The sequence below is a fragment of the Xyrauchen texanus genome, chromosome 40 (assembly GCF_025860055.1).
Source record: "Xyrauchen texanus isolate HMW12.3.18 chromosome 40, RBS_HiC_50CHRs, whole genome shotgun sequence".
In the NCBI taxonomy this organism is placed as follows: domain Eukaryota; kingdom Metazoa; phylum Chordata; class Actinopteri; order Cypriniformes; family Catostomidae; genus Xyrauchen; species Xyrauchen texanus.
In genome coordinates, this window is record NC_068315.1 from 7,561,508 (window position 1) to 7,588,027 (window position 26,520).

The 26,520-nt window shown below is 37.5% G+C and overlaps 1 protein-coding gene across 1 annotated transcript; it reads left to right on the top strand.

Annotated features, from left to right (window-relative positions):
- The first annotated feature begins 1,278 nt into the window (after nucleotides 1–1,278).
- On the top strand, nucleotides 1,279–24,905 carry unc13d (unc-13 homolog D (C. elegans)). The gene is made up of 35 exons (XM_052112535.1): nucleotides 1,279–1,545; nucleotides 1,625–1,723; nucleotides 5,874–5,918; nucleotides 6,010–6,060; nucleotides 6,232–6,288; nucleotides 6,370–6,477; nucleotides 6,584–6,643; nucleotides 7,519–7,585; nucleotides 7,787–7,964; nucleotides 8,107–8,151; nucleotides 8,655–8,726; nucleotides 8,840–8,909; nucleotides 9,032–9,136; nucleotides 9,655–9,747; nucleotides 10,270–10,370; nucleotides 11,504–11,621; nucleotides 12,433–12,554; nucleotides 12,824–12,914; nucleotides 13,440–13,496; nucleotides 13,644–13,741; nucleotides 13,914–13,965; nucleotides 14,078–14,208; nucleotides 14,421–14,541; nucleotides 16,233–16,385; nucleotides 16,537–16,632; nucleotides 17,980–18,186; nucleotides 18,632–18,706; nucleotides 18,810–18,889; nucleotides 19,017–19,122; nucleotides 20,118–20,189; nucleotides 20,269–20,352; nucleotides 20,445–20,565; nucleotides 22,180–22,303; nucleotides 23,693–23,889; nucleotides 24,767–24,905. Exons 2-35 carry the CDS (start codon nucleotides 1,661–1,663, stop codon nucleotides 24,868–24,870), a joined length of 3,324 nt encoding a protein of 1,107 aa, XP_051968495.1. The 5' UTR covers nucleotides 1,279–1,545; nucleotides 1,625–1,660; the 3' UTR covers nucleotides 24,871–24,905.
- Nucleotides 24,906–26,520: the final 1,615 nt, after the last annotated feature.

Genomic DNA, 26,520 nt, shown 5'->3' on the forward strand with positions numbered 1-26,520 from the left:
GAGGCAAAACTTCCGCTCAGTGAGGAATCTGTTATAGTGAATTGTTTTAAACATCAAAACAATGCAATAAACAATCCAACATAAAATATGATATACTATAAAATATGATATATAAAACATAAACAACAATACAGCTCAACACAATGTTACTAGAGTGGTAGCCTTCGACACACGTGGGATGGAATAAAGGGATGGATGAGCAATATTTACCAGTGCACAGTGTGCTTTTACCTTAACCTTTAAAAAAAACTCCTTATTTGATGCCAATCTGTGTGTTTTTGTGTTGCGTTTGAGATGCAAAAACTCATTTTCGATTTGACCACAAGATGTAGCACTTGCATATTATACAGCATTTATTTTTGTGTGTGATTACAGTAACTCCAAAACATATTTTTAGATTTATGCATATCAGTTTCATAACAAAATTACTTCAAATTGAATTGATTATTATTTAATAAAAAACAAAAACTAGATACTTCATTTGTATAAGTTAAATAAATGAAATTTAAAATGAAAATTGTTTTGTAATTGTATTGATAATTAGACTGAATTGATATTTAAATGACTACAATTAAAATTACCATAAATTAGATAGAATTTGTCAGTAAATCTTTATAGGATCAATAAACAATATCAGGGACTTCCAAATACCACCATTTTTTCCATCAACAATTTTTTTGCTGTGGGCGTGCAGCCAATGCACACTCTCCACATGCAAAATAATGCATGATAGAAAAACAAATTGTGCAATTATACCTAGTGGACATATTGTAGTTCAGCATTATTTTATTCAATGTTGTGAATACATATGGTCCTTCTTTTGAACCGTTTGATTTTTGTTTCCAGTCATTTTATTAAGTTCAGTAGAGAACTTTAAACTTTTTGAAGAACTTCTTGAGAACTTGGCCATTACTTGAAGAACAGTTCTCATGATCTTCCTTTTTTAAAGTTTGTGTTACATTTTTAATCTAGTTTCAATGTAAAAGATAACATGTTTTAGAAGCAAAATTTATCTGACATATCTTTCTTTACATCTCCCATTGATTTTCTTCCAACAGAGTTCCACACGATTGTTGCTCTGCGGTTGGAAATCTTTTCCTCTTCATAATGCAAATCAGCAGTGTTCTTCATATATTACTGCATGTTATCTGTCGATATGCACCAGAACTCCTCGTGCATTACAAAGACCAACTGCATCAAATGGTGCAAAATATTTGTCCTATATAACTACAGAGGGGTGATGTGTCAAACCATGGAAACTATGAGAAAACAGCATCCTGTCTGAAAATAACCAACCATGACTGTGCTGTGGTGATTTAAACTGTGGCTATATACACAAAGACGAAGAGAGAGTGGTATATATATGCATGTGGTGAGAGAGGAAGGAAGATGGATTGAAAGAACAAGAAGAGTGGTAACAGCTTCTGAAATATGAAGAATCATCTAAGTTTTGTACAGGAAACGACAACTTCCGCAACCTACACGAGAAACTGCTTGTATTTATTGAGACGTTTGACTCTTTGAAACGACAAAAAAGAGAAACAGGTAGTATTATACACTCACATTATATATCTAGTATTAAGAAGGGTTGAGTAATCGGTTGAGGACTATCTTTCATATGTAGGTCAGAAACAGCTGTAAAAACGAGCTTGCTAAAAACATGGTACCAGTCCAAGATGGGGCATCCACACATGGGGAAATGCTACTTATTCCCCCTAAAGAGGTTAGTATTTGTCACAGTTTTTTATTTAGTATATAAATTATATAAATGCATTTATTCTAATTCATAAAATATAACTTTTGACAATTTAAACTTTGAGTTGTATGCACTTAAGTAAAAAAGGAAATCTTAGCCAACATAAGTATATCTTGGTAACTGCCAAATTAAATAATTAAAAAGCTAAAACTTTCCCTTTTTATTTGAGTGCATTAAGCTAAAAAAGTGCTTCTGGGTCAAAGTGAAACCAAACATAGAGCAGGTCACATATTAATAGTTGTCAGTACACTCAAAACATTGCAATTTTATAACATATTTTTTACATATAGAGTTAAGTCTGGTGCAGTGCTACCTCCACATCCTAAGTAGTGCTATCAGATATAAATATGTACAACACAGCCTTGTAAAATATATTAGATACGAAAAATAGGATCATTGCTATCAGTATCTGTTCCATCAATCGGTAGCGCTTGTTTTGTTCCTTTTCATTTTCCAAAATAATAAAGGGAATATTCCTTTAAGGTGTTTCCCTTTAAACTTTAGACAATAACAAAGTGATCTCACACTTTAATAACAAACAAACTCATGCTGGTGGATCACTATGATGAAGTTTCCTTATTGCTAATAATAAGGAAGTGCACCAGAGGAGACAGGCCATCCTTCACATATTTACATGGGCATGTTCTGTTTGGAAACTTGCGTTTGTGATGATAACTGATCACAAAAGATGCCATGCACAATTATTTCCTGAATTATTCAGTTTCACAAGCTGGTTGTTTTAAAGCTATTTTGGAATATTAAGAAAAAAACACTGTCATTCAAACAAGTGCAATGTAGAGTTATTATGCCATTAATCTACATCTGTGAATAAAGTTCCCTTTACAAAAAGCTTCACTATGATGCTGCGCTTTGCTAAGCGCTTTTGGGAACAATCCTGCATTGTGACCAGCTGTGAATATGTGTGTAACACGTCAGTGAACACTGACCGGAATTTATAGCCTCGGCTGGTGAGATCATTAGATGCGCCTGTGACCAGGCTATGAATAGAGGCGTCACCAGCGTGTTGTCAGATCCGTTTTCTTCAGAGCAAACTGTGCTATGTGTCTCACAAGCCTGTCAGAAACTTTCTTTCCTCTGCTAGGATTTAGAATTTGTAATCAAGTTGTTCAAGTTCGAGATGCTAACTGTCAAGACGGTCGTGTCTCAGATCCAACATTACGATTGGCTGATCACGATCGATCTCATGGACGCATATTTCCATATTGGAATTCTGCCACAGCACAGGAAGTTCCTGAGGTTCACTTTCGGGGACGAAGCCTTCCAGTGTCGGGTTCTTCCATTTGGCCTAGCCCTATCACCCCGCACATTCCTTTGCGACTCCGGGGCATCCGCATTCTGAATTACATAGACGACTGGCTGATCTTAGCGCAGATCCAAGAACTGGCAGTTCAGCACAGGGATATTGTCTTAGCTCATCTGGTTTCTCCGGGTCTGAGACTCAACGTCAAAGAGCGTTCTCTCTCCCACCCGGGGAATCACCTATCTGGGGGGAATCACCTATCACAGTTGTCTCCCGCTCGTATCACGTCCATTCAGAACACCCTGAGCAAACTCAGGCTAGGTCAAGGTTGCACTGTTCACCAGTATCAACAAATACTAGGTCTAATGGCGTCTGCGTCCACGTTGATCCCTTTGGGCCTGCTCCATATGAGACTGTTTCAGCTGTGGCTAAAAGCCAGGGGATTTCATCCAAGGGCCAGTCCCCTAGGGCTACTAAGGGTTACACGCCGCATGCTTCATTCCCTTGCTATGTGGTTCAGACCCCGGTTTCTTACCTTGGGTCCCACTCTAGGTGCGTCTCGTCGTCGCAGGTTGCTAACGACAGACGCCTCCCTGACGGGCTGGGTAGCGGTCTTAAGTGGTCATCCAGCTCAAGGGGATGGGAGGGTCATCAGCTCGGTTGTCACAGTAACTGTCTCGAGTTGATGCCGTTATTTCTGGCCATGAAATACTTCCTCCAGAGGCTACCATGTCTTGGTGCGGGTGGGCAATACAGCGGTAGTCTTTTTTACATAAACCATCAAGGAGGTCCACGTTCACGTTCGGAGTGGTGGTGTAGTGGTCTAAGCACATAACTGGTAATCTGGTAATCAGAATGATGCTGGTTTGAGCCCCACAGCCACCACCATTGTGTCCTTGAGCAAGTCACTTAACTCCAGGTTGCTCCAGGGGGATTGTCCCTGTAATAAGGGCTCTGTAAGTCGCTTTGGATAAAAGCGTCTGCCAAATGCATAAATGTAAATGTAAATGTTCACGTCAGCTAAATTTATGGCACGTCGGATTCTCCTTGGGGCCCAGGGCAACCCCCTGTCACTCAGGGCAGTTTATATCCCTGGATGCCCATATGTGGGAGCAGATTTACTGTCCAGACAAATACCGACGGGTGAGTGGAAACTCCACCCCTATGTAGTGGAACAAATCTGGGTGAGATTTTACAGGGTAGAAGAGGACCTCTTTGCCTCTATGAACAGCGCAATGTCTCCTCTACTTCTCACTCACCCAGAGTCACCCAGCCCCCCCCCCCCTGGGTCTGGACGTGATGGCGCATACATGGCCCTGAATGCATCTGTATGTGTTTTCCCCCGGTTTCTCTGCTCCCTGGAGTCTTGGCCAGAGTTCGCCAGCAAGGGTCTTGGTTGAACAGGGTATGGTTCTCGGAGCTAATATCTCTCCTCGACGGCTCGCCTTGAACGATTCCGGACAGGAGGGACCTTCTGTCTCAGGCGCAGGGGACGATATTTCATCCCTGGCCCGAATTGTGGAAACTTCATGTTTGGCCCCTGAAGGGTACCAACTGAGGGACAGAGGGCTGTCAACTGAGGTTATCGAGACCATTCTTAGTGCGAGGGCTCCCTCTACCAGAAGAATCTACACCAATAAATGGGGTGTCTTCGAAAAGTGGTGCAGTTCACATGGTGCAGATCCAGTTAACTGCCAAATTGTTTCAGTTCTGGACTTTCTGCAGAAAAACTGTCAGCAGGCATATGCCCTGCTACTCTCAGGGTTTATGTGGCCGCCATTTCTGCTTGCCACGCCTTGATGGACGGGGTGCCTTTGAGGAGGCATCCTCTACTCGCTCGCTTCATTCGTGGAGCCATGCAACTGAGGCCTCCTGTTAGGATCAGAACTCCTTCCTGGTACTTAGCAATAGTCCTGGAGGGTCTGGTTGAGACCCCTTTTGAACCTCTAGAGTCAGCATCTGACAGACTTCTGACTCTCAAGATTGTCTTTCTTATGGCGATTACCTCTCTTAAGAGGATTGGGGATCTACAGGCTCTGTCTGTTTTGCCGGCCTGTTTAGAATTTGCCCCAGGTATGGCCAAAGCTATTCTGCATCCTCATCCTGACTACGTTCCTAAGGTGCCTTTTTCGACACTACATCCTGTCACTCTGGAAGACTCCTGCTCCCCGCCGTTTTTAACGCTGGAGCAGGAAAGACTTCACAGACTCTGCCCAGTCCGTGCCCTTCAGACTTATGTCCACCGCACTAGCCAGTGGCGTAAGTCAGGGCAATTATTTGTCTGCTATGGGGGTCGCAACAGGGGGGCGCCGTGGGTATTGCGTTCCCAAAAGCGCTTAACAAAGCGCAGCATCATAGTGAAGCTTTTTGTAAAGGGAACGTCTCGGGTTACATGTGTAACCCTTTGTTCCCTGAAAAAAGCGGAACGAGATGCTGTGCTTCTTTGCCGCACTGGGACATCCCAGGACTGCTCTTCAGAAAAAGATATCTGACGACACGCTGGTGACGCCTCTATTTATAGCCTGGCCACAGGTGTATCTAATAATCTCACCAGCCAAGGCTATAAATTTCCGGTCAATGTTCATTGACGTGTTACACACATATTCAGAGCTGGTCACAATGCAGGATTGTTCCCAAAAGCGCTTAGCAAAGCGCAGCATCTCGTTCCGCTTTTTTTCAGGGAACAAGGGTTACACATGTAACCCGAGTTGATTTCTGTTTAAATACATGTCTGCAAACAACAAGTATTTGCATGTTGTTTAACAATACAATTTCCAGCCTGAAAGTTGCCAAATCTTCCATCAGTAATTTTATTTTCATTTTATTTCCTCTTTCTTTGTTTATTTATTCCCATAGGCTCATGTGGAAAGTTCAGGGTCCAGTAGGATCCGACAGAGGCAGGTATGAAGGTTCCTTTTTATTTTATTTGTTGAAATTTAACAATTTATATTTTATTTTGGAATTAAATAATTAAACTGAATTGAAATACCAGGCCTCCCCTGCACGTAGAATTGGCATGACCAGAAGATGGAAGGATAGAAAGGTATAGAATTGTTCATTCTCTAATCACTCATGATATTTTTCGCTTTTTAAAGGGCTAATCATCTAAAAGTGATTTAAACTCTAACATTGCCAGGTTGATTTTTGAGTGGAGGACTTTTTATCATTTAAAATGACGAATAATAAGTATATTTGCTATATTATAATCTTTAAGGATTTTAAGGACACAGAGAACCCAGAGGAGAGTGAGAAGAAACATAAAGAGATGGAGGTAATGATCTAACCGGTTACCGACAACTTTCAAGTATGTCCTATGAGCTGTTTCGAATACTGACCATGATTGTCCCTGCAGCTCAAACCACTGTACAAGGAACTTCTGTACACAATCACTCACAGATTAGGAAAAACTCACACAAAGGAGAAATACAGTGCCAAGCAGTTACAAGACTACATCAGAGAGGTAAACCAGTACATACTATCGCACACACTTTTCACTCCTGAAAATCTGTTAGTAGTGTCAATTAATGTTATAGATTTTTGAGTCTGAAATATTCATTCTCACACAGGCATTTTCTATGACAGAAGCAGAGCATGAAAGCTTAAGTGAAAAAGTCCAAAGCTCATTGGTAAGAATAGTGTCAACATTAATTTGAACATAAATCACTGTGAAATAATATAATCTAATAATTTGTACAGGATGTAGTCAGCCAGTAATTGCAACAGATAAACCCTGACATGGTGATCAAAACCCTGACACCTGACAGGGTCTTCTTGTATAACTCTGAAGGCAAGGGCATAGCCAGGAAATTACTTTTGGGTAAGTTTTTGACCAATATCTTTCCTTTCTTAAATTCTCCTTAACAATAGAGAAGCGGCAAATTCAAACAGTTCTTTCACGCTTTCTGAAATCAGAATTTATGCATTTTCAAAACTTTTTTAATATATATTTGAAGTCAAATAATAAAATAAAATTCTGGGTGGGCCTGGGTCTTATTTGGGTGGACCCAAGCCCACCACGACCCAGCATTGGCTATGCCACTACCTGATGGGGTTTATTTTGCATTAATGACTGGCTGACTGAACATCATTCCACTTACACAGCTACTTACCAAATTGATAAATAAATGGATATATGGAGTTTAAATTATTTTACTATAATAAGAACATGAGAGATGAGTCCTGAAACTAGTAAAGCTACTGTATTAATCATATATATATATACATGATATAGAGGCTGAAACAACATACATTCACTTATAACGTGGCTCTCTGGAATACTTAATTCTGATTGGTCCACTGCGGCTCTGTGCAGTCAAATATGTATACATATGTCAAATATATATATTTGACTGCACAGAGCCGCAGTGGACCAATCAGAATGAAGTATTCCAGAGAGCCACGTTATAAGTGAATGTATGTTATTTCAGCCTCTATATCATGATGTTGCTTATGTTATTACTGTATATGCTGGATTATTTTATGTAAATCTCTCCATGGTTAGAATCCAGACTACTGCCTGATGGTTACAGTGAAACAAGCCAAGGGTATTCTTGGGAAAGACATCAGTGGTAAGATTTTATTTGTTTTGATGAGTGAGGGTTGTTCAATTCACTGTATAGTATGCATAAAATACAGAACGGCATGAATGTATTTACGTATCCTTGCAAAAAAGATTAAAAGTAAAAAAAACTGAAAAAACTTTTTAAAAAAGATGCAAAAAACTGTATATAGACATTTGACTACATTTATCTCACCCATTTTTATAACAGGATTCAGTGATCCATACTGCCTGCTGTCAATGCTACATGAAAACCAAAATTCTCAAAGTGGCGTCTCTTCACATAAACCCCAGAAAGCAGTAGTGCGGGACTCAGCTAAAGGGCAGGTGTTCCAGACAAACATAAAGAAACAGACACTCAACCCCATCTGGGACGAGACCTTCAAACTGTGAGTACACAGAACTCACTTAAAAATTCTATAGCTTTTTTAGAGAATTTGACCAGCTGTTCCTGCAATATTTTAAACTTTAATGCATTTTGAGCATGAATTAAAAATGTATTTATCATTTTGCACATTTGCTTTCTTTTAGGGAGTTTGTGGACATCTCAAGTGCCAATTTCCACATTGAGATGTGGTAAGTGATGAAAATGTTAACATTTTTACAATAAAGCCACAGTTTGCGTGCATACACCCAGCGACAGCGCAAACACTCCCACCCACGCCCACTTGCGCTTTGCACTGGCGTGAAAATTGCACTTAGGATTAACGCTTTCACAAAAATTGGATAAGCACTCTCTCCAAAATAGAGCCCACAGTGTTTACAGTTTTTGAGGAATTCAGCCGAGGAGTGCCTTACTTGCAGTTGACACTTCATAGTAAGCTGGGATAAAGTATTTTAACACATTTAACACACTTCAGCTCTAATGATTAGATTTTCATCAAGCGTCCTAGTAATCAGATTTCATTATATAAAAGTTTAATCTAAAAAAATTACATTACAAATTACAATTGTAGTCATGAAATTTGTAATCAGTATTGGATTACATTTCAGAAGTAATCTTCCCAACACTGAATATTGTACTGTATATTTTATATCATGATGTTATTCTAAGGATCACAAAAACTTTTGTTTTAAAGGGACAAAGACGAGGAGGTGTCACTGGTGCAAAAATTGGATGAGTTTTGCACAAACATCCATGGACTTAAAAGGTTTAAATCATTTAACGATTTATATATAACACACTTTAAAAACCTTTAATCCAAACACATGACCAATGTCTTTAAAGTTGTGTTGGCATTTCATTTTATGAATTTCTTGACAGGATGATAAAAGATGCAAAAAAGGAGAAAGGCCAGGATGATTTTTTGGGGAATGTTGTTCTAAAATTAAAGGTATTGTGCATCACACTGGTCAAGATTGGATCATTTTCGATTTCTATATATTAGGACTTACCTGTCCCGTTTTTATGTATGTTTGTTACCTGTTGTGCTTTACATTTGAATGTTGTTGACAGGACCTGCATTGCACAGAGGACAACTGGTACACCCTGGAGCCCCGAACAGAGACATACCCAGACAGAGGACAGTGCCATCTTCAGCTTAAATTCATTCATAAAGAAGTGAGAGCTTTGCATTTCCCCTGTGTTAATTAACAGCCCAGGACTGAATAAAGTTTGCCAGTGCTCAAACACTGTGGTGTATGTTTGGTTAACTGGTAAATGTTATAAAAGCATTGCACAATGTGTATTCTTTGTTCCAAATTTCCTGCAAAGAAATTATGAAGTGTGATTTTAAAATATATTTCTTTTTTTAAATGAAGTGCAACTGTGTGAATGCCCACAGCTGTGAAACTCACAGTTGAGACATTTGTTTTCAGTTCATCTTGTAATTTTTGAGAACTGAACCTAAATGCGCAGTTATTTTCATGTGCAATGTTATTCACAATGTCAGTGACAAGATACAAAATAGCATTTTGTCTGATTAATGAGCACATTTCTTAAACTCACAAAAATGCTGAATTTGTAGACTGCCTTTACATATCCAGACCAAACCAGAGAAGTACTGCATTTACTCAAGATTAACTGACTTAAATACACTTATAAAGCCATTATTCTAATGGTTGATTTATGATTGACAGCGAGATGAAACCTTGAGTCCTGGACGGAGTCATTATGTGAACTACTGTGGCATCCTGCAACAGTTTGTTCAAGCTTACATCTCTAAGCAACAGGTACATTCCCACCTCACATTGAAAGTTTGTACTGTACCCGTCATCCGTGTGTGATGAAAAGAGACCGTATTGATGAGAAGATAATGAATGCTTTCAATGATTCTGTAATATGAGAGCTGCTGTGGTATGATGTTTTCTATTCTGTCAGAAAGCCTTTGTGATCAAACTTAACAGAGAGTTAAATGAGACATTTATACATGTTTCTGTAGACCATATATGTAGATCCAGTTAATTTACTCAACAAATGACTGTTTTACCCTCCCGTTAAGGAAGTTTCCAGCTCAGTCATAAAGCATTGCCTGCCATGCAATACTGTTTAAATATTTTATTCTGTTTACCATAAAGGTTAAACTGTATATCTGTTAGAAACCAGACAGTGATAACAGATTGCTCTTGACATTCTGCAGCATAGAAGACCTTCCATGTGCTGGCATTTGCACTACCCTCCTTTGTTCAGCTTTAAATTTCCCCATCACGCCACCTCCTTCTCTTTTTCAATCTTACTCGATTCTTACCCCTCAGGACAGTAACCCGTGGAAAGGAGAGCTGTGTGGGGAGGGGACGGCCCTACTCGAGTACTACGCCACTCAGAATGACATTTCACCTTTTCTTCAAGACTTGGCGTAAGCACCAACATGGCACATGTCATGGTTTTTAAAGCAATATTCCAGGTTCATTACAAGTTAAGCTTAATCGACAGCATTTGTGGCATAATATTGATTACCACAAAAACAAATTTCGACTGGCCGCACCTTTTCTTTAAAAAAAGCAAAAATCTGGGTTACAGTGAGGCACTTTTCTGTGTAAAGTTATAGCCAATTTTAACTTCGTTGACATGACAATGTCATTTCATCAAACTGACTGTAAAAATGGTACTTTACAGCAAAAAAATCAAAAAACTGTTTTAACAAAATAATGAACACAATTGCTTCATTTTTGTGGTAATTAAAATTATGCCACAAATGCTGTCGATTGAGCTTAACTTGTATTGAACCTGGGATTAATGCTCTATCAAGTTTGAAATTAACAGAACTTACCTTCCTACCCTAAACCTTAAACCTAAACCCAAATGATAGTAACATAGCCTACATGCAAATCTGAGATGAAAAAAGCAATTGCTGAAGCAACCATACCATTTTGTGGTGCTTCTGTGACACATTCAGCAGATGCATCGATTCATGTGCTCATCAGGACTCGTGCACTGGTCTTTTGCATCGCAAGTGCAACGCTCTATCAACTGAGCTACTGTGCGCTTGAACAAGCTTGTAAATATAGCTGTTTTTGTAATACAAACATTAAATTGTTTTGCCTTACAAGTCATGCTATATTGTGAGTGCCTAGTGTGAGGAACAGTACGAAAAGTACATGTTATATCTACCGTTTTACTTGTAATTTGTATTAAAGTGAATAAAAGTGCATCAAATAAACATTTTGTTGTAGTGCATCTTGTTTATTTCACCAGGAAACTGCTGTGAAACATAATAGAACTAGAAATGAAATAGCCACAAAAAATTATTAGCAAAAATGTAGGTACAGTATAGTAACATGATTCATTGAGACTAGGTTGCAATGAAAATAATGTTTTTTACACTTATATGTTGTTCTACAACATACAACTCAGTGGCTCTCAACTCAGTTGAACTCAATAATGACTCTTATGCCTTTCAGAGTGCAGTTTACAAGTAACGAATGGAATAAATGCTGATTAATTTAAATTTATTTTGCATATGTGTGGGTTGTTTGTGGGCCTAAACAGGAAGTGGGTGGCATACAGTAAACTGTACCAAAACCTGGAGGTGGACTCAATGGTGCTTTTTCAGCAGCTGACCAGTATAGAGTATCACTGGGACCAACAGGAACTCCCCCAACAACAAGTTAGTAATTCTTGCAAAATATTTTGCCCATGTGATATGAAATTTCAACAGTTTTTAGAGTGGGTGTAGATGCACAGAATTAGAAAATAATTTCGACAGTACATCACGAACAGTTATGTTGAAACAATATCATATGATGTGTTAGCACTTAACCACAGTAATGGTCAAAGAGTTGATGAACTGTCATCATGCCAAAGCCTCACCCAAAGGAAATCTCTTTCATAGCTCTTAATAGTGAGCTCAGTTATGTTTCATTAACATAACTTTTTCTCCTAAAATTCCTTAGGAAAATAAATAAATAAACACAAATGAGACAATTGTTGAATAAGAGTATAGTGATATTATATTACTTTGGATTGCATAGATCAGATAATTTGGTCTTGGAAGACTTTGAGGACAAAAAAATCATATTGATATCTGTTTGATTGCAAACTTTTGTATCTTAGCAAATCTGAGCACATTTTGAGATATGTTGAAACTCTAGAGGAGACATGTGAGGTTACTGGGGTATTTTCTAAATTTTTCTTTTCATTTGCTTTAAATTGAATATCATTGTTGTGTAGGAGAAACAACAGAGTAGGGAAATCCCACTTGGGATTTTCTTTCCAATGAGCTGCAGTTAATTTGGTGCAGTTTTTGCTTTTACAAGAAAGAGTGACATTTCATAAGTATTGTCATGTACAGTTACACAAAAACAGTTCTGTGTTTCAGCGTGGTCTAAGTTTTAGTATTAAGTTTACATTTTTACAATGATCATACAAAGATCATGATGACGTTCGTTGTGTGTGTGTGTGTGTGTGTGTGGTTACAGAAACAGGAGCTAGGTGATTCTCTACATGGGTTTCTGCAGTATGGGCTCTGCTTAGTGTCCAAATACAGAGACATCTTTCCACCAACCCCCAAAACAACACCACGACTGCATACACTGCTCAGGTAAAACACACATTTTTGTTTTTCAGTTTTGGTGGGGACTTTCATCAAAACATGATTTAGTTTATTTACTAAGTAATTTTCCTCATAGGGACCATTGGCTGATCTATTTATCTTACTACCTACCTACCTTTCTTTTATAGCGGGGACACACATACAATCACGCATAACATTAATGATCTATTAATTATTAATAATATTTTTATCTATGTCATTATGCAAATCTCTCATAATGTATTTCAATGCATTTGTGTGTGTGTGTGTGTTTGTAGAGTTCTTGTCCAGATCTGTAAAACTCGAGCGTTTCAAAAGCTCAATCCTGCTGAATTTGACTTACATGTTGAGGTCACCGATGCTGTTGCTGTGAGTACCGAAAATAAAAATGAGATATATTAAAGCGAAATGAAAATCCCTGTTTGCACATGTCCAAAATATTGTGTATTTCTCATTAAAAAAATATTAACTTCTAAAGACATGAAATGCAATTTTGCAATATATGCAGGAAATCATGACCTTTGACATTACAGTGAAGACTCCAGTCATTATAAAAGCAGTTTTAGTCTATATGCAGAGGATACGCACATGGGGGCTGCCATGTTAGAGTCACATGATCAGCCTACTTTCTAAGTAACCGTCCTGCTATTTGACACTTACACTCATTGATTATAGTAATCATGGCTGACTGTGAATATTCATTTTCTAAAATGGTATCTGAAACTGAAAACTATTCATTTTAAATGATGCTGCATCCAAGCCGCTAGGTGTCAGTGTAGGTCCAAGATGACACAAGACAAAAGTTACTGAGTGCACCTTTAAAATTAGCTTAAATGATGGTGATGATGAAAGTTATGCCATCCAGTCATTTCAAGCATGCTCTTTGTATTCCAGACTGGCACAGTAGAGTGGTTTAACATAAAAAAAGGTTTACATCAGCCCATGACTAAGGTAAGAAATAAATTTTCTATATTCATACAGATTATATATTATTTATTCTATATTTCGTATTATTGTATGTTGCATTAACTTTGCCCATCTCCAGATACTGTGCTTCTGTGAGTGTACTGTAGGTTAATTCTGAGCACTCTTTGACAGGATCTGTTAGAAACAGTCAGCGCCCTCTCTAGGTTGATTGGAGAAGTGCAAGAAGACATCCGGCTCAGTAAAGATGTCTGGAACAAGGTGTTTCTCAGGTAAGAATAATAAAACATTTAGTCAGTTTAAACTCATTTTTGTATATATAATATAATTTAAATACATTTAGCTTGGATACAAGCCTTGCTTCTTCCTTTTCTGTTGTGTTTTAGTCAGGTCATGGACACTTCTAGCCATTGGATCAGCAATTAATTTTCTTTCTTTTTCCAGTGCAGTGCAGTTGGATGTTTTCACTGTGGTTTACCATAGGCTTGACTCGCTGGTGAGAATCAGGGATATACATCAAAACCATTGCATATTCTCAGTTCAGTGTTTCTTTCAGATCAATAGATGTACTGTAACAGTTGTCATATAACTATTGTACTTGTGTGCAGTTGGCTGATGAGTTAAAAGATACCTTCTCTCAGTTGGGGAATCAAATGGATCAGCTGCTGGCAAACAGCCTGTTCCCTGTGTATCTTACCTTACAAGCAATACACAAAGACAAAACCTGCTTACAAAAAAGGTCAGATATTCACCAATGTTAATGTTTTATCTTAATGCATTTTGGCTGCACTTTTTAGTCTCACAATCACCCGTGACCCCTGAATCGTCACATTTGCATAATAACAGTTTTGAAATCTGTTAACTGTAATCTCATGTATTTCTGAGCATCTGTAATTTAGATCACAAATAACTAAACACCAAAGACATATGACGTTTAATTGCTCTGTTCAGAGGGATGTTGCTGCAGCTTACAAGTTTCCATGAGAACTTCAGAGATGCACTTCCATACTGGTTAAACAAAGCCTTTAGCACCACATTGGAGAGGGTGAAAAAGGCTGTACAGGTGGATCAGGTACGGCCATCAATCTGAAACTGGCGTTCAACACTGGGAAAGACGATGTCATGTTTTTTCTCTCATAATTTACCCATCCTCATGCTATCCCTATGAGTGGTGGTGGCGTAGTGGGCATAACTGGTAATCAGAAGGTTGCTGGTTCGATCCCCACAGCCACCACCATTGTGTGCTTGAGCAAGGCACTTAACTCCAGGTTGCTCCGGGGGGGATTGTCCCTGTAATAAGTGCACTGTAAGTCACTTTGTATTAAAGCGTCTGCCAAATGCATAAATGTAAAGGTAAATCCCAGATGTGTATAACTTTCTTTTATGGAACACAAACAAAGATTTTTAGAAGAATATCTCAGCTCTGTAGGTCCTCATAATGCAAGTGAATGGTACCAAATTTTGTTGCTCCAAAAGCACATAAAGGCAGCATAAAATGTATCCATATGACTCCAGGCGTTACATCCATATCTTCAGAAGCAATATAAATGTGGGTGAGAAACAGATCAATATTTAAGTCTTTTTTTTACTATAAAGCTCTACTTTCACTTTCACATTCTTCTTTTGTTTTTGACAATTCGCACTCTTCATGCATATCGCCACCTACTGGGTAGGGAGGAAATTTATAGTACAAAAGGATTCAAATAATGATCTGTTTCTCACACACCTATCCTGTCGCTTCTAAAGACATATACTGTATTTTAACACTGGAATCGTATGGATTACTTTTATTCTGAATTTATGTGATTTTTGGAGCTTCAAAATTTTGTTCACCATTCATTTGCATTGTGAGGACATACAGAGTTTAAATACTCTTCTTGAAATGTTTGTGTTCAGCAGAAGAAAGAACGTCATACACATCTGGCATAGCATGAGGGTGAGTAAATGATGACAGAATTTACATTTTTGGGTGAACTATTCCTTTAAATGGTAAATGGTCTGCACTTATATAGTGCCTTTTTTAATCTTAGAGGTTACCAAAGCACTTTACACTGTTTCTCATTCACCCATTCGCACACACATTCACACACCAATGGTGTGTGAGCAGCGCGTCAAGCAGAACTAACTGTTATTGGTTCTTGCTAGATATTTCAGCTCATTTAAAGTCATTATGAATTCAAAATCAGCACTATTTACAAACGTAGAGCACATTCCTAGTCTTATTGAACTCAATTTATCTTAGCAAATTATTGTAAAGGGAAAAAAAAACCTTTGTCTTCCTTATCTTTATCAATATGTAATAATGTGCTCCACCTCTGAAACAGCTTTTCTTATAGGCTGACATCACCAAGCCCACTTATATTTAAACTCCTCCCCTCCAACTACCCATAGAGGCCACTTTTCAAGATCCAGTCACATCCTTTTTTTTTTTTTTCTCATTGAATTTCCTGTGTCCCTCAGAAATGTTTGATTATGGAGATATGGGGTTGTGCATGCCAACTATAAGATGTAGAATTACATTTAATATTTATTGTCTAAATGTGTACTAACCCTACAACTGTCACATAACAAATGTGTCATTTGAAAACTGCACTTGAAAACCTTTAAGGAGCTGTTTTGACCAAACATGCCTATGATTATCTGTCAAAAATCGTCAGTAATTTAGGCCTACAGCAAACTTTATTTTTTACATGCATGTTCCATGTAATGTTAGCAGCTGCTTGTCTAATACACACTCAGGAGCACATTCTTTCTCTCTTGCAGTTGCAGCCACTGCAAACCGGAACAGTTCCCATCAAGCACAGCTCTTCTGCAGTGGACATTGTGGCATGTTTACATCCTATCGCACAGCTCTGGGAACAGCTGAGCTGGCCTGACCCAGAGGAGGCCTTCATGCTTATGGTCAAACTCACCGAGGTAGGCGTAACCCTTTTTGTGTTGTTTTAGCATTTCATTAAACTGTTAGATGCATGAATTTAGAATATGCAATGTGTTTTATATAATGTTATCACATAATTCCACTCTAAATGTGTGCTTCTTGCGTTTTATTCATTTATTTATTTTACAGGATGTGTGTAAGATCGCGTCAACATACTGTCAGATGCTGAAGGCTCGAGTGAAAGAACTCTCTGTTGGCTCTGATCATGGCAGTGCTATAAATATGGTGAGCTGGCGATGAGAGAAAACCACATTCAGGTCAAACTCCCATTCTGTGTTTTTTGCATCTAAGCTCATGTAAAGCTTTTTGTTTTTGTTTTTGTTTTTGTATGTTTGCTGCCTGATGTCTGAGACTGGGCATAGTGGTTAGTGATCATAGGTTTAGTGTTCTTGAAAATATGTTGTATGGCATAGTGGTTAAAGAACTGGGCTGCAGGGGTGGAAAGGGGTACTGAAAAATAATACTCAAGTAAAAGTACTGTTACTTCTTAAAACAAATTGGTTTGAGTAGAGTAAAAGTACCTGTCCTAGAAACTACTCAAGTAAGAGTAAAAGAGTAGCTCATTTAAAATTACTCATGAGTAGTGAGTTTTGAGTAATGAGTTGTGAAAGCTATGCCCCTTTATAATAAAAACTCAATGCTGCAATTTAAAAATGTAGCATACATACCGTAATTTACATTCGCTTTTATGGCTGTTTACCAGAAAGAATAAAAAACATAGGTATTTTATACGTGTTTGTGATTGACAACTTTTAAAATACATCACTTATCTGCGATACTGTAAACACTACATGAATCTGATGGAAAATATAAAAATAAAAGGGCGACATGATTACAGAAATTAAAAGATGAAAAAGTTATTTTCAATACAATGATCCCCATTTTATATCATAATGTATGAAACAATTACATTAAAATCAGTTTATGTGTAATGTCTAAATTTCCCTTAATGTTGATAGAGAGTTACTGTTGTGCATAAAACATGTTCAAAATAAAGCAAGGAATGCAAAAAAAAAAACACAAAAAAGAAGGGTAATTTGGCATGTCATGGCACGCACAATAAATAGGGTAGAGCATTTGTTTGGTACAGGGGCCACATCAGGCTTCAAAGGAATTATTCACACAAAAATAGAAATTCTCTCATCATTTAGTCACACTTATGCCATCCCGGATGTGTATGACTTTCTTTCTTCAGCAGGACAAAAAATTAAGATTTTAAGAAGAATATCTCAGCTCTTTTGGTCCATACAATGCAAGTGAATGGGTGCCAAAATTGTGAAGCTCACATGTGTTACTGAATTGGTGTAATACTGTATTGTGAATCTCTATTGGTGTGTGATTTTTAATGGCTGCATCCAAAAATGTCTTGCTGCCTAATCACTTAATTGGCTTAACTGACAGTGTTTTTGAATTAATGGAGCTCTTAAGAAAACTGGTCTCAGAACCAGAACTGTGTCTCGTTTGTAGTATATGGTATGTGGTCTTTAGCTTTGCATAGTATTTTTATCTGATTTCTATGACCATCTGAATGTTGTTGTAATTTTTATCTCTTCCTGGTTTATGTATCTCCAGCTATGTGTAGTGGTGAATGATCTGGAGCATCTTCACACTGTTTTGACACGTCTACCACAGCAAATAAACTGGGAGAGGCTTCAGGAACAAACACGGCATGTGATTGGAGAGGCTCAGTTCCAGAACACACTTCATTCACAGCTGCAACACACACAGTCCGCCCTAAACCGAGAGATCCGCTCTGCGGTTGACACACTAGGGAAGAAGGTATTGTAACTTTTGGTACTCTTTCACTTGCATTGTGAGGACCTTTCAGAGAGAAGTTTCATTTTTGGGTGAACTATCCCTTTAAGGCTTCCAAACTCAAACGATTGACCATTACAGACCTTAAGCTGGACAGTTTAGAGCCCTTCCACAAGACAATGTTTTACCTTATTTCACTGAATTGCTTTTATGTTAAAAAAAAAGTTATACTTTTATGTAAAGTATTACTGGAATTAGTCTTAGGATTTTTTCAGTTTTAATTTCACTGGTTCATATAGTTGTGGAGTGCATTAAAGTAATCTGTCACATCTACTTGAGCTCTTCCTGAGGATGTCCTCAGTGAAGATATCTGTTTCTCTGTGAGAGAAAGCAAACTACAGTACACAAAAATGCTGACAAAATACACAGCCAAAGCATGTTATACCATGTATGTTTTCTCTGTATATAGTTGAAAAGAGATATTGAGACACATGTTGGCAACATGGCTACACGTCATAGGCTTCCCTCTAGATCGACAGAAGAGGTAAGGCCTATATTTTCTAGCTTTTAATGTTTTTAGTGTCATCAGCTTGATGTATACAGTGCCATTATCTTTAAAGTACTGAGTGTAAGACTCTTGTCTTCAGGCTGTGGCTCCTTTAATGAAATATCTGGAGACAGAACTTCAGTATATGAATGAAAATCTGGTACAGGAAAATTTTAACAGGTATATTAACAATTTCTTTCACACATATATTAAGTATGACTGTATCTGTACTGTTATATTTGACTTTTAACTACATTTTAAAAACATGAAATACGTCATTTTGATTGTCATTCTCTCTCACTATCAGTCTTCTTACCCCATTGTGGGTGAACTCGATTAAGATTCTGCATCAGATGTCTCAACAGGAGGACAGTAACCTGGTTTACTTTCAGAGATTACTGTACACATTGCAGGTCAGTTAAATCAGTTTTTTTTCTAAACAATCAGAATTTAGATTTTTTCCTTATAAAACATATATAGTAACCAGTATATCACAGAGACTTGTTGGTGGGCTCTTGGACCTGGACCAGTAAGTAACCACTTTGCAAACAGTAACACATTAATAACCACTTAGAACGCCATAACAACCTCATAGAAACATCCTAGCAACCACCCACAACACCTTAGCGTCAAGGTGACAAGTTTTGCATTGGCAAGCACAGAGACTATTTAGCCTGGGATGGAGCACTTGTATTAAAATGAATGGGAGAAAATGGAACGGCCAATATGGCGGATGTAGAAAAGGAATTACCGCCTTAAAGGTAAAATTACTTTTCAGATAAAGACATTGCCTGTCAGTCGACTCGAAAACGAGTATGTGTATTAGCAGAACCGAAAAATCGTTTTTTTTTTTAGCATGATCTTAGCTAAAGAAACACAATTTATGTAAATATTGTTGTTATCAGATTTGACTGCTAATTAGAAATAGACCTTATTCATGCTAGCACCATCTTTGATTATTAATGGGAATGACAATGCGGCTGAGTGGGATAGACTTTACTCATGTCATACTTTTACTCATGTTGTCTGGAGTTCTTTGTATACTGAATGTTCTTGGACACATATTTTATCAATGATTTGTCAGCAGAATGATCCAAAAACACTTTAAACTACAGTACACTACAGTTGTTGTCATCCCCATTAAAAATCAAAAATAGCGCTAGCTTGAATGAGGTCTATGTGTTATTTGATTATATTCTTGGCCAACCGTTTTGGGGATTTAGGTCTTTCTCCGTTCAAGTAGATAGGACTTGTACTTTTATGTCGCTTGTATCCATAGAAAATAGTTCCCTGGGAGCATTCCAAAGCTGGCCTATCTTGCCTTGAAAGGGACTTTGGCAAGCACCACTCATATTGTCTTCACATATTTAAAATTATGCTTTATATGTTTGTTCTCCATTATTGGCAGTGTTTAGAACAGTGTTTTCATGCTGAAGGGAATGGACTTACTCTTGAGACACTACATACTGATGAATATAAGGTCAGTCATTGTTCATACTTTTTATGTTTTTATATTTATTTTCCACTCTAACATTTCTCTTTCAATTTTGTTTCCCTAGACACTGCGAGCACACCTATCACAGAACTCTTTAAACTGTAATCAGCTGATAGAGAAATTCTTTGAGAGAAAAGTGTGCGAACAGGTCAGTACATAGTGCATGAAATCACCCATAACACCCAGCAAGGTGTTTGCATGTATGTGTTATCGAACTTCTATTGGTTACATTCTCAACAGAAAGTGTTCAATGGAGAGAAATATGGAGCCGTCACTCTGATCACTTCATTCAAACGCTTAGACCAGAAACTGCATGTAGAGGTGCTCAACGCTGTCAACCTCACCCCTCTCGACTCAAATGGTGAGAGGACAAATACATTTTCTTTTCTTTTTTTAATGCAGGTAACTGTCAAAGCATTTGAAAATAAAAAGAACATTATAAATGACATGAGGAAGGAGAAATTGACTCAATTGCAACCTTGAATATGCTGGTAGTAAGTGAAACGGTATGTTCCTAACAGAATACAGTGGCTCTAAAAAGTTTTTGGACACTTAAAGTAATCTTCTGGGTTCAATACAAGTTAAGCTCAATTGACAGCATTTGTGGCATAATGCTAATTACACAAAAAGGTATGTCGACTTGTCCCTTTTCTTAAAAAAAGGTAGAAATTTTGATTATAGTGATGCACATACAATGGAAGTCAATAGCCGCTTTTCCACTATCGTGCCAGTGCGAGCCAGGGCCATAAACTGGTCAGCCAGAGTCAATAGCCTCGGACAATGAGCCGCAAGACCAAAAACGCTCTGCATTCCCATCTTTGGGCCAAAAGCCCTACAGCGTTGCCCTAAAACCCACACTTAATACAATGGCCAGTTAGTGATAAACTCACTTTTATTAAATGATATCGATCAATGAGTCAAAGTTCCTAACAAAACAGTAAATTAAACTATCTTTTGATGTTCGTACACCTGTAGCACAAATGCTAGCGTAGCAGCATTGTTTATTAGTAGGGTTGGGAAACAGCCAATCCCCTGTCATGCTAACGGGAGTGTTGCAGTTTTGTTTGTTTAATTGTAATTTTCCAAGCATCTGGCAATGGAATTTTATGGTTGGAGTTCTTAGAATTCTGGTAGGAATATCCCACATCCAACATGAATGAAATGCAGCACACATGTCTTGCTAAACTTGGCGGGCCAAAAGCCATTGGTCCTAAATAAGCCAAGAGCAGGCACGATTAAGTGCTGGAAATGGCAGTGGGAATGCAACTGGCCTTGACACACACTAGCACGCCTTAATTTGGCCTGACAGTGGAAAAACCGGCTAATGGGGCCTATCCGTAAATGTTGAATACTCACTGTTTTAAAAGTATGGACACAAGACATAAACAGTATGTGTTAACATGATTTTAGTGCGGAAAAAGCTAATTAACCTTTTCTGCATAAAGATATTTCCAATTTTACAACTTCATTTCCATTACAAGGTAACACGTACAATCCTAAAACTGTAAAATCAATGATTTAAACAACTTTGCAACTCAATTAATACATACGTTTTAACAGAAGAATTCAAACAAGCGCTTTCATAAAATAATAAGTTTCACATTTCTGCCTTTAAACCCTCCGAAAACTGTAATGTAATTTTTTCTTTTCTAATAAAACAAATACTGTTGATTGAACTTCAGCTTGAACATGTGTTGTACACCGAATATTCCTTGAAGTCATTGCGTTAGAAAAATACAAAACCAAGTGGAATTTATTTTTAAGAAAGTTAGCACAAGCAGAATTTTCACTCAAACCATGAAACAAAAAGAAGTTAGTTCTGAAGTTACAGTAGTTCTGAGAAATGGTCGAGCCTTATTTGTTTGCAGATGCCAGTTGGTTTGATAGATTATCTAATGCAGTGGACACATTCTGGGGCACTTTCTGTGTATATCCTTGTTCATTCTATCAAACTTTATTGTCTCGTCCTTTACAGGTTCCAGTGATCCTTTTGTTCAGCTCTCTCTAGAACCAAAGCATGTGTTCCCTGCGATAGAGTCACGCTCCACAAAGATCAAGAACTGTGATCTCAACCCACTGTTTGAAGAGTCCTTCGAATTGTGCGTAAATACACGCACCACTTTTAAATACAACACCAGTTTTGCAGTTTTAGTTGCAAATCAAATATCCTACAAAGTTCTTTCTTGTAAGGCAATGACATCTAGGCCATTTTATATGTAATACTTGCTTTTTAATGTCCAACTATGATCACATTTTTAAGCTCTTCTAGGGTGAATCAAACAAAAACTTGTCCAGGTCACATTGTTTTTTTTCTCATAGAAAATGAAGCTTATTTGTAGGGACTATTAGGATTTTATTTGTATTTTTTTTACATTCTGACATTATTTTAAATAAATGTATGCACATTTTCCCCTCAGATTCTCATTTCTGTAATAAGGTTGTTTTACTCTTTATTTTATTAGTAATTCTTTGTATTTCTGAATATTCTGAATGATGATTCTCATTAGATGCTCAATACTGTTAACTAATAAGGTTCTATTTGTTAACACTAATAAGTGCATCAGTAACCATTAAATAACAATGAACCATATTTTTATAACAGCATTTATTAAAATTGGTTAATGTTCATTTATAAAAGCAATTGTTCATTGTTAAATCATGTGAGGTCATAATGCATTAATGGAATAGTTCACCCAAATTCTCTTCTCATTTACTCACACTCATGCCATCCCAGGTGTGTATGACTGAATGGTGATCAGACTTTAGTAGCACCACAAATCGCATAAAGGAAACATTAACATAATCCATATCATTCCATATCTTCAGAAGCAATATAATAGGTGTGAGTAGGGTTGCCACACTTCTCGTAAGATATGGGATCGTTCTGTTTTTTAAGGATGAATAGTCACGGGGGCCTGGGTAGCTCAGTGAGTATTGACGCTGACTACCACCCCTGGAGTCACGAGTTTGAATCCAGGGTGTGTTGAGTGACTCCAGCCAGGTCTCCTAAGCCATCAAATTGGCTCGGTTGCTTGAGAGGGAAGAGTCACCGATTAGTGGTTCTCACTCTCAATGGGGCGCATTGTACTTTGTTCGTGGATCATGGAGAATAGCATGAGCCTCCATGTGCTTTGAGTCTCCATGTTGTCATGCACAGCAACCCAGGTTACCCAGATTGAGGTAACTGCGCCACCACGAGGACCTAGTAAGTAGTGGAACATGGGCATTTCAAATTGGGGAGAAAACGGGATTAAAAAAAAAAAAGGATGAAAAGTTGCGTCACTTATCGAATTAATGCGATTTGTCCTGTATTTTAAACTGGACAGATGGCATCACTCCAAAATCAGCCAAGATTATTACTTTTTGGGTGAACTATCCCTTAAGGAGGGGGATAGAACTGACTTGATCTTAACAGTTTTGAGATTCACTCTATACACCATATTTTATATTCTGGTTGTAATGTTATTTTTGTCCTCTGGGGGGCACAGTCTCATTACATTAGAGCAGTGTCAGTTTCCGGGAGCATGTCTGTTGGTGACAGTGCTGGACCATGACACCTTAAGCAGTGATGACTTCGAAGGAGAGGCGTTCCTCTCTCTGAAGGCGGTGCCTGGAGTTGGGGGCGGAGACAATAACCCTACACCTGCACAGATCCGCCTACCTCTGATGCACCCCAAACCCAATGGTACGTCACTTCCTGTTATATGCACCCCATTTTCAACATTAACAGTCAGATAACCAATACTTGTATAACATTACAAGTATACATGTTTTTGTTTAATTTTAAACCATATTATGTTTTGACTCAAATGGCAAAATTTCCCCACATAGATCACTTTAACTGTCAACATATAGCGTTTAAAGGAATAGTTGTCCCTGTATTAATTTATTTCTTCCATAAAACAATATAGGTGTAAAGTGGAATCCTAAACTTCTGCTGTGCATAAAACAAAAAGTAATTGGTGATTTATACTGCCAAGATTTAAAAGGTCAAAAAAGCACAATCAAGCACCAGAAAATGAGTCGATGCGACCTGAATATACGTAGTTATTCACTGATAATATCCTTCTCACTGGAGCTCACTTAAGGCACCTTCAGATGTGTCGTGCCATGTTATTGATGGTAAACACCATTGGCTCTGTGTCATAGCCCGATTTTATCATGGTAAGTTTGAATATACTCAACCGCAAATGAGATTTGAGAGCTACAGCAGAGGGGAAGATTATCAGTGAACAGTGACTTAATTTTCAGTCGGTTCCTTACACAAGTCTCGAATGGCTTCCGAAGACATTGGATATAGCGCACAAGATATAAGGACAACTTCTATGGAACGTATTGTCCTTTTTGTAGCTTGGCAGCATAAAACACCATCCATTTTCCTTGCATAGAAAAGAGCAGTTTGAAAATTCTGCCAAACAGCTTTAGTTTCATAATAAAATTATACACGGTTGGAAGAACAGCTGAGTATAGGGTGACGATTTTTTCTTTATGCCATTTAGATTTAGGCTATTATGGTATCTAGAGATTCAATATGACATCATGTTATCGGTTGTGTTTTATAGGTGACAATATCTTGAAGTTACTTGAGGCCAGGAAAGGTGAAAGAGATGTGCAGGCCTTCGTTAAACTACGCAGACAGAGAGAAAAGAAGTCTCAAGAAGCTTAAGGGAAAGAAAATGGATAACATCAGTCTAAAAACAAAAAAACTTTTCTTTCATTATTTAAAGTTTTAACTTTTAAGGGTCTTGTTTAATTATTGTACAATGTTGATATTGTTTGTAATTAAAAAGTATAAATACACCCTTTTCATCCAAAAATATACATTTGTTTAATGTCTTTACAAAAGCAGACTGAAACACTGTATATGAACAAAACTGAGCAGGTGATTTCTGAATTCACAGTGAATCTGTTTTAAAGAGTCATCAGTTGAACCTCCCATACATCTTTACCTTCAAACAGAATTCAACCAAAATCATCCAAATAAATCTAAACACACTGGACTGCTCTCGTGTTTGTAATCAGTGCAGATGAATTCTATTCTTTTCCGAAATCTGTTCACATAAAACTTCTCTAAATTAGCCAAAAGCTGCTGTTGGTTTAGTTAACAGGCAAAATTACTCGATGCAAATGCAACTTCAAATAAAATATGTGCATAATAAGAACAAGATCAAAATGTGTGTGTGTGTGTGTGTGTGTGTGTGTGTGTGTGTGTGTGTGTGTGTTCGCCCTTCTTTCTCCGGGACTCCAGTTTCATGATTCTGAAAACAAAAACCTGAGAATTAGTCACTGAACTCCTGTAGAACACCCTTGGAACTTAAACTTAAAAAATCCTATAAAATGGTAAATTTCCTATATAGCTACCTATTATGCTAATGTGTATAGATTACAAAATGTCCCCGGCCTGACAGTCATTCCAGTTGTACTAAAGACATAACTGCATTTTGTCTGTAAACATTTCGGAATGTTCACGGAATGTTTTGTAAAGACATTCCACACTTTGTTTTAAAAGTTTGTTTATAAAAAAAAAAAAAAAAAAAAAAAAAAAGTACGATTGTCTTACTATATAAGAGTCATCCTGTATGCGTGTGCTTCTACATATAGCATATAGGGAATATCACTGTTTGGTATCATGGTTTTCATTTAAATATTTCCTTAATTTCTCTAAATGTGCTGTAATTGAAGCACTAACTATATTTTATTAGTACTTCAGAAAACCTAGACCAGGCCTTAATACTTGTTCAGCTTATGACTGCTATGTTCCCATTTAAAAGAAAATAACAATTATAAAGAGACATAAGCATAGCCATATATCTGTGAAGTGTTTATCCCCACAATAAACATGAAAATACCAAAAATTATAAATTCGTTAAGAACAAGAAGCTTCTCTTCTCAGTCATTTCTCTTGTTTTGACCCCGCTGAGGTCTTGCTCTGGTTGTTGGCGTAAAAGATTAGAGCTGACGAAACTTTGTTTGAGAATCTTTTCTGAGACTAGACAATGGAGTCTAACCTTCTGATATTGTCAATATGAAGCAAAAAAGATTGTACAAAATCATATTCGAATTTAGTCTCAGCTTGAAGCCAAGATAAGGCCAAGGAGGTTCAATTCTTCTGGATATGGGTCAAATTAAATCCACATCATGTCTGTTTTACCAGTATAAGTGGCTTTCAGAGAGGGGGAACAAAAGAGCAGAACAGATGTTTGGGGAAAAAAAATATTTAGCCCTAATTTTGTTAAAAAATGTATTAGATCATGGTAATACTCAAGTGAGAGAAGATACTGTGAAGGACGAGGGTTTATGTCTAGTGTCTGGATTA

Coding starts and splice junctions, on each gene's coding strand:
- unc13d (XM_052112535.1), top strand. CDS start 1,661: ATGGTACCAGTCCAAGATGGGGCATCCACACATGGGGAAATGCTACTT. Junction 5,919..6,009: donor GTAGGATCCGACAGAGGCAG/GTATGAAGGTTC, acceptor TTGAAATACCAG/GCCTCCCCTGCACGTAGAAT. Junction 6,644..7,518: donor AAAAAGTCCAAAGCTCATTG/GTAAGAATAGTG, acceptor CTCCATGGTTAG/AATCCAGACTACTGCCTGAT.